This window comes from Haplochromis burtoni, unplaced genomic scaffold, assembly GCF_018398535.1.
Source record: "Haplochromis burtoni strain Fernald_Lab_line unplaced genomic scaffold, NCSU_Asbu1 Contig_2356, whole genome shotgun sequence".
In the NCBI taxonomy this organism is placed as follows: Eukaryota; Metazoa; Chordata; class Actinopteri; order Cichliformes; family Cichlidae; genus Haplochromis; species Haplochromis burtoni.
Window position 1 is genome coordinate 4,939 of NW_024584717.1, and position 8,279 is coordinate 13,217.

An 8,279-nucleotide genomic window follows, 5' to 3' on the forward strand; every position below is an offset into this window, starting at 1 on the left:
ATAATTAAAACATAACTGGTCTCTGGTCAAGGTCCTACTTATTTTAAGGCTGTCCTCCAACCACTTACATAAAGAAATAGCTGACGTTTGTTTTGTGCTGGTAATGGAAGATCTTGGTCTCCTTGCCGCATTTGCTAACTCTTAAAGCAGGATCTGCTGGCTAGACATCATAAGAAGCTGAAAACTAAAGGACAAAGAGCTTTTGAAACCTCTAGACTCTGGGCTGTCCCTGTCTAAGATGAAGATCTCTGAATTTGGTGGTCTCTTTTTTAAGACTTGCATTTGGTTAACTTTTCTTTTCATGTTCTGGAATTAATTGTGAAGCATTTTGTGAGGTTTATTTTGAAAGGTGCTATTAAATAACATTTTATTTACTTACTTGCCACGTTGGATCAACCACAAGACTATTAATTCTTCCTTTATATTGACTAAAAAATATAAAATTTAAATTAACAAAACAAAAACACACAAAAGAGCTGAGTCCTTGTTGATAACTAATTAACTTGCAGTGTTATCGAGGTCTACCTGCATACAAACGTAATCTCAAATGACATGTCCTTTAGGTCCTGACACTGCTCCTTGTTTTTCCCTTATGGGTGGTATGCAAGATTAGTCAACACAGCATGTCAATAAAAGGGAATGGCAAAACAATAAAACCTAACGACTAGACTCAGAAAGTCAGAAAGCTGTCATGTGGTCATTATTACAAACCAACTTGCTCTTATTCATTTTGCTGTATTTCTATTTTTCTTCTGCTGTAGCCTCTTCTCTGTTTCCCTCCTCCTGTCAGTTACAGAGACAATTTCATCTAAATGGCATGCACAAGAGTGGAGATGTCATTCTGGGTGGACTGTTTCAAGTCCACTTTTTTTCAAGCGTTGCTGACCTGTCTTTTACCTCACAGCCACAACAGCCTACTTGCCATGGGTAAGTATGTCAGGGAAAAAAGTGAAAACAAAAGCGAAAACCTATTATTGATATGCATCTTATATCTAGTACTCTCTGCATTAATACATTTGAAAAAATGCCTTGTCTGGAATGAAACATCTTCTTTGTATTTTTTTTGTCATTAAAAATCCCTTTAATTGTGGTTTATAACAGTATTTGTGTAACATGTTTTCCAAGTATTCTGTTGTATTTTTCTTTGTTAGTTTTTATGAATTAGGATTTAGGCAGGCACAAACCATGGCCTTTGCTATTGATGAGATCAACAGAAACTCCAACCTGCTGCCAAATGTCACTCTTGGATATACTCTTTATGATAACTGTGTCACACTTGGAATTGGATTCCGTGCAGCATTGTCATTAGTCAGTGGTCAAGAGGAAAACATTATATTAGATAATAGATGTACTGGAAATCTTCCAGTCATAGGGATTGTGGGTGATTCTTCCTCTACACATTCTATTGCCATTTCCAACGTCTTAGGTTTGTACAGAGTACCCATGGTAAGTGGTCTTCTTAATCTTGTAATAGATACCTTGTATTATTTTGATTTCATAGCAAATATAAAGCCACTTAATAATAGAGCTAACATGATAAAAATAATAAAGGAGTACAGACTTTGGATATTTATACATAATGTGTATTTTTCACAGGTGAGTTATTTTGCCACTTGTTCCTGCCTAACTGACCGTCAAAAGTATCCATCCTTCTTTAGAACAATACCAAGTGATGCTTTCCAGGTCAGGAGCACAATTTCACATTTGTCACTAAATTATTAATGCAACAACAGAAGTATTTTCAGGAATAAAATACCTGTTTTTTAACAGAATGTATAATGATGTAAAAAACTAAAAATTCTACCTGTGTGCTGTGGAAGTTGATCTGCAAATACTGGTATGAAAGATTTGTTTGTCTTTGCGCTCACCCTTTAATTTGTATTTACATAGGTACGTGCTATGATTCAGATTCTAAAACACTTTGGCTGGACTTGGGCAGGTCTTCTTGTCAGTGATGATGATTACGGACTTCACGCAGCCAGATCTTTGCAATCTGATCTCAGTCTGTCGGGTGAAGGATGCCTGGCTTACTTCGAGATTTTACCCTGGGACAAAGACATGGATGAACTCAGGAGGATTGTGAATGTGATGAAAATGTCCTCAGCTCGAGTTGTCATTGTCTTTGCACATCATAGTCGCATAGTAAACCTTATGGAAGAGGTTTGGGTTTAAAACAATTTAATTATTACTAGTTGCAAGAATAAAAATCATTAGACTGTGCAAAACATGTTTTATATGTCTGTGTGAATGTGTAGTAAAAACTAGTCATGTAGAATTAATTTGCATCATGAGCATCTACTGCATCTACTGTAATATTATGTCACTAAAGTAGTTTTGAGCTACAATATAACATTACAGATTTTGTATAATACAATGCACAGGTAGTGAGGCAAAATCTAACTGGCCTACAGTGGATGGCCAGTGAAGCCTGGACAGAAGCTACTGTGCTCCAAACACCTCAGCTCATGCCATATCTGGGTGGAACACTGGGCATTGCAATTCGTCGAGGAGAAATACCAGGGCTCAGGGAATTCCTCTTACAAATACGTCCTGACCTACATCACAATAACAGCTATGGAAATAGCATGGTGAGAGTTGAACTCTTTCTTATCATATGTCCAAGATGTATATATTTTTTATTATTTGTAAAAATAATTTTCAATAAATTTCAGGTGAATCAGTTTTGGGAATTCACATTTAAGTGCAGATTTGCACCAGCTCCAACAGGCTGGGTAGAAGGTAGAGGTACATTATGCACTGGAGAGGAAGATCTGGACCATGTGGACTCTGAGTTTTTGGATATTTCCAACCTCCGGCCAGAATACAATGTGTACAAAGCTGTATATGCTTTAGCATATTCCCTTGATGACATGTTACGGTGCAAGCCAGGAAGAGGACCTTTCCGTGGCCACAGCTGTGCCACATTGCAAACATTGGAACCGTGGCAGGTTTGATATCAAATTGCACTCCATTAAATGAGAAGATCTTTTGCCCTATAATAACTTTCAGAACAGAATGCACACAGTAGAGTAAATACGAAAGACAAACCATGAAAAAGTTTGAATGAGCTAAAAAGATGTTTTCATCCTTCTGAACTGGAGTAATGGTTAATATATTTAGATCTGAGAGATCATAAACCAGTAGGCATATACAGCAGTATTAGTGATGTGCGATCTTTGATTTTGAGTTAGATTGTAATAATTTTATATGTTTATATAAATCCAATTTAATGTTATATTTGATTATTTCATACCAGGTGCCACTGTTTGCACTATGAAAAAATAATTTATTTATTATAAATCCCTTTCTAACAGCTTATTTATTATTTGGAAATGGTCAATTTTACCACTCCATTTGGTGATCAAGTGTCATTTGATGAGAATGGTGATGTGGTGCCAATTTATGATGTGATGAACTGGTTGTGGCTCCCTGATGGACACATTAAAATTCAAACTGTGGGTGAGGTTAAGAGGTCTGCTTTCAAAGGTGAAGAACTCATACTTGATGAAGACAAAATCTTCTGGAACTTTGAATCCAAAAAGGTTAGATTTGGTTTTTAGACTTTTATATTTTGGCACATATATGTATTACATAATATATGTAATTCTGGCAGGTAATATTTAATTTCATCCTATAGCCACCTCGATCAGTATGTAGTGAGAGCTGTCCTCCTGGTACCCACATGGTGAGAAAGAAAGAGGAACCCAAATGCTGTTTTGACTGCATCCCTTGTTCTGAGGGAAAAACCACTAACAAGAGCAGTGAGTTTTTATCTTTTACTGCTGCATATTTAATTAGATTCATATTAAACATAGTATGTATGATACCATCTTCCCCCTTTTTGTAGATTCCTTGGAGTGCACCAGTTGTCCAGAGGATTTTTGGTCAAACCCCCAGCGTGACCACTGTGTTCCTAAGAAGACAGAGTTCCTCTCCTACCATGAACCTCTGGGTATTTGCTTGACAGCAACTTCACTGCTGGGAACATTTATATGTGTTATTGTTCTAGGAATCTTTTTCTACCATCGCAGAACACCTATAATACGTGCCAACAATTCAGAACTTAGTTTTCAGCTATTGCTGTCACTCAAGTTGTGTTTCCTTTGTTCACTGCTGTTCATTGGACGACCTAGGCTGTGGACATGCCAACTCAGGCATGCAGCATTTGGGATCAGCTTTGTGCTTTGTGTCTCATGCATCCTGGTAAAAACCATGGTTGTTCTGGCTGTGTTCAAAGCCTCCAAGCCAGGAGGGGGAACCAGTCTGAAGTGGTTTGGTGCTATGCAGCAGAGAGGAACAGTTCTGTTTCTTACATCTATTCAGGCAGCCATTTGCACTACCTGGCTTGTTTCTTCCTCTCCAACTCCACATAAAAACACCCAATACCACAATGATAAAATCATTTATGAGTGTGCAGTTGGGTCAACTGTTGGTTTTGCAGTGTTATTGGGCTATATTGGCATGCTGGCTTTCCTCAGTTTTCTAATTGCATTCCTGGTGAGGAATCTCCCTGATAGTTTTAATGAGGCCAAGCTCATCACATTCAGCATGCTGATCTTCTGTGCTGTGTGGGTGGCCTTTGTTCCTGTTTATATCAGCTCACCAGGAAATTATGCAGATGCAGTGGAGGTATTTGCCATCTTGGCCTCAAGTTTTGGACTCTTGGTCACACTGTTTGGACCCAAATGTTACATAATCCTGTTGAGACCAGAGTTGAACACAAAGAAAGCTATAATGGCTCGCCGCAATGGAACACAGATTTTTTATATACAGTAGAAAACATCCAGATATTTTTTTTCATTTAAGCTTATACGCAACTAAAAAAAATACATTGTCTAAATGAACAAAGCAATAAATATGGTTTCATACTGTTATGTTATATTCCAGGGTATTTGGTCTTTCTGGAACTGATGTTCACTGAGAAACATATAGTGGGGCAAAACCGTATTTAGTCAGCCACCAATTTTGCAAGTTCTCCCACTTAAAAAGATGAGAGAGGCCTGTAATGTTCATTATAGGTATAGCTCAACTCCCTCCAGCTTTGGACAACAACAACAAGAACCCCCCCTCCCCTTCCCACACACACTAACTCACTTCTTCCTGCATCACAACCAAACATGTATCTTAAAGAAACAACAACAGTGCACAGAGATAGCCAACCTAACACAGTAAAATAAGTTTTAACCTTTGTACCAAGGTTTACCAAACTCGTCAATCCTGGGATCCCTGTGGCAGACCGAGCGAGGGATAAGCTGCACCCTCTTCCCTTCAGGGAGTATTAGAAAGCCTTTGCCCAGGTCCAGTACACCACTGATGGCTTGCAAAAAGTCCAGTCCAAGGATGCAGGCGTACTGCACGCCAGCCACCCAGACAGCGTAAGGTACACCGAGGTCTCCCACCTTAAACTGGAACATTCCCCTCCCTGTAATTGGGGCCAGGTCACCAGTCACAGTTCTAAGTTGCACATTACTTGGTTGCACAGCTCCAGTTGGGACGATATCAGGTCGGACCAGTGTTGCATTGGACCCCGTGTCCAGGAGGACCATACAGGACACCCCTGCAATCGTCACCGGAACATGGCAAAAGTCACCAGCCTGGGTCCAGCCCACAGCAACGACTGCACTGGGTGGTAATGGAGGTGGTGTGGGGGTGTCGGTCTCCCTGGCCTTTGTACTCCCACCTACATGGTCCCTTGGCCACTTCCCGTGGCGTCCTGCGTTTTGACCTCAGTTTATCAGTTTATTAAATAAGTACAGGCAAACAGGCCGTTATTCCCGGGGAGAGTCTTCTGGTACAACCCACTTCCTCCAGCTCCGGACAAAGGCAACAAGAACCCCCCTCCCTTTCCCGCACACACTAACTCACTTCTTCCTGCAGCACAACCAAACATGTATCTTTAAAAAAAAAACAACAGTGCACAGAGATAGCCAACCTAACCTGGGGTGGCTGTAGCTCAGGTGGCAGGGCAGGTCAGCCACTAATCAAAAGGTCAGTGGTTCGATCCCAGGCTGCCACCTGGCTGCATGTCAAATATCCTTGGGCAAGATGCTAACCCCACGTTTGCCTACTGGTGGTGGTCAGAGGGCCTGGTGGCGCCAGTGTCCAGCATCCTCGCCTCTGTCAGTGCGCCCCAGGGCAGCTGTGGCTACAAAGTAGCTTGCCATTCCCAATGGGTGAATGACTGAATATAGTGTAAAGCGCTTTGGGGTCCTTAGGGACTGAATAAAGCACTATACAAATGCAGGCCATTTACCATTTTTTTCTAACACAGTAAAATAACCTTTAACCATCATTACAGTGTGTATACTAATCTGCTAAAACATAAGCTCTGCTGAAACATAAGGTCTGCTCCAATTTCAATGTACAATGCCCAACTACAGCTACAATAAAGGAATCTTTATCTTTCATGATATAAATTATTAAATAACTAAGGATTTAGGATTAAGATTTAAGAATTATAAACTAATTGTCAGGTCTGGGATGGCAGACCAGGTGGAGTGCAGAAAGAGTGGACCCACATGCAGACAATGGAGACGGAACTGGACCGTAAAGCAAGACTTTTATTTTCGACTGCACAAAATACAAAATAAAGAGAGACTAAGATTAAACTAACAAAAACTAAAATGGGAAAACCTAAACACTAAACACTAGGTACACAGAACGTGACATGTGAGAACATGAAACCTGAAACCCGAGGCCTCTGGCTGGGATGAGGCAGGACCCAATGGTCTAGATGGCGGAGACAGAGCAGACAGGGTAGTCCATGGCAGATGGCGGTGATGTATGGCGTTATTTTTGTGCCACTATTCTGAGCGCACGAAAAAAAAATTGAGGGCACGTAAAAAAAAATTGCAGGTGCAACAGGTGCAAGTGTTGCATTTTGAGGAGAAATTTATTTTGAGCGTACAAAAGCTGAATTTGAGTGAACAAAATTCATTGCTGCGTGCAAAAAACGTATTTCAGTGTTTGCGCTTATCCATATACACACACAATAGTACCCCCTCTCGCTCAGTTTTTTCATTTGTGCTTGCCCGCAATGTGTTGCTTGCGCTCACAACATTCTCTCCTTCGTACGCTCAACTCTCTGTACACCGTTATAAGTGTGCCACAAAACCAACCAATCACAGACTTGGTTTCAAAAATTCTGATTGGCTCTTACGGTCTCCAATCAGCTCGCTAGCTACTGCCTTCTTGCAGATAGAGGGATTTTTGATTTACTCTGCAGCTAAAGAAGAGATGGCAGAATCAAACAATGGCTCCAATAATACTACACCACAGTATCAGGTGAGTTTAAATTTTTTTTTGTGAATTTAGTAATTTGCTGTCCTTTCTGTTTAATATGCTGTGAAATTGTAGTTACAGATGCAGCTGTAGAGTTTAAGCTAGCCTTATGGGTAATTACCAGCGTAGTTGTCTTACTGAGGCAGTGTATCCTAATCATGTTTTTTAGGGTAATGGTGCAGTTGAGTCAACAGTAAGAAATCTGGTGTCTTTGCTGCTTAACAACATGTCCACAAATCCTTCAGGGAGGCCAACAGAGAGTGGGCAGCCGGAGCCTAGAAATCTGACTATCCAGCAAGAGATGACATGGTTTTTGCTTGTTTTGTGTGGGGTTTTTTTGGTTTTTTTTTTTTTACTTTTTGCAATCTTTTCTGTTAAAGTTATTTGGTTTGTGGATTTATCAACATTGATTTTTAAATTAAAATGTGCTATTAAGGACTGATGTCATATTTAATAACTTTATTAAACAATAACCCTTATGTTATGCAACACTGCATTTTTTAAACTCTTGCATTTTCATCACACAGATCATTTCCAGGATATTTCAAATCACACTTGAGCCGTGGTAAAAAGAGATGTTTAACATCTACTAAGCAGCTTGTTAAGGCAGGCAGTAAGACCACAGGCCTCAGTTTTTATTTGCTGTCAAAAATCAAAAATTACCTTTGCCAGCTGAGGAGCTTGAACTCCTACAAGCTGGCATGGGGAGACAGAGGTAAGTTTGTGTAGTCAGCATTAAAATCAGTCATTGGCAGACTCATTTAGCCTGAATCATATGCCACAGTCCATTTAGTGTTCCATTCTGCTTAACTGTGTTTTTAACTAAGATTTCTAGACTTCTGGAAGAAACCTTTCCAAAAATGGAATATCTTTGTGGAGGATGGCTCTTGCATAAGGCAACAGGTTTGTTGTTAATTCAATTTTTATGCGTTTCTTTTGGCATTCTTGCGTGCTCATACTGCATTATGATTATGTAGTTGATACCAGAGGCGGAGCCA

General features: G+C 40.0%; 1 protein-coding gene and 1 long non-coding RNA gene across 3 annotated transcripts; both read left to right on the forward strand.

The window, feature by feature from the left end:
• Positions 1-232: 232 nt before the first annotated feature.
• On the forward strand, positions 233-5,154 carry LOC102309744 (extracellular calcium-sensing receptor). Its single transcript, XM_042217622.1, has 8 exons — positions 233-927; positions 1,152-1,683; positions 1,891-2,160; positions 2,382-2,588; positions 2,673-2,948; positions 3,315-3,542; positions 3,638-3,761; positions 3,848-5,154. Exons 1-8 carry the CDS (start codon positions 692-694, stop codon positions 4,774-4,776), a joined length of 2,802 nt encoding a protein of 933 aa, XP_042073556.1. The 5' UTR covers positions 233-691; the 3' UTR covers positions 4,777-5,154.
• Positions 5,155-7,166: 2,012 nt separating this feature from the next.
• LOC106632797 lies at positions 7,167-7,853 on the forward strand. 2 transcript variants are annotated; one of them, XR_006053840.1, is made up of 3 exons: positions 7,167-7,284; positions 7,451-7,590; positions 7,809-7,853. It is a non-coding gene; the product is annotated as an uncharacterized LOC106632797 (long non-coding RNA). The 2 variants fall into 2 exon arrangements; XR_001336017.2 differs by lacking the exon at positions 7,167-7,284 and having other exon boundaries at positions 7,291-7,590.
• Positions 7,854-8,279: the final 426 nt, after the last annotated feature.

Bases quoted from the DNA above. Each gene is read 5' to 3' on its own strand.
- LOC102309744 (XM_042217622.1), top strand. From the start codon at position 692: ATGTGGTCATTATTACAAACCAACTTGCTCTTATTCATTTTGCTGTAT. The intron at 2,589-2,672 runs GTGAGAGTTGAA...AATAAATTTCAG, and splicing joins ACAGCTATGGAAATAGCATG to GTGAATCAGTTTTGGGAATT. The intron at 2,949-3,314 runs GTTTGATATCAA...CCTTTCTAACAG, and splicing joins AAACATTGGAACCGTGGCAG to CTTATTTATTATTTGGAAAT.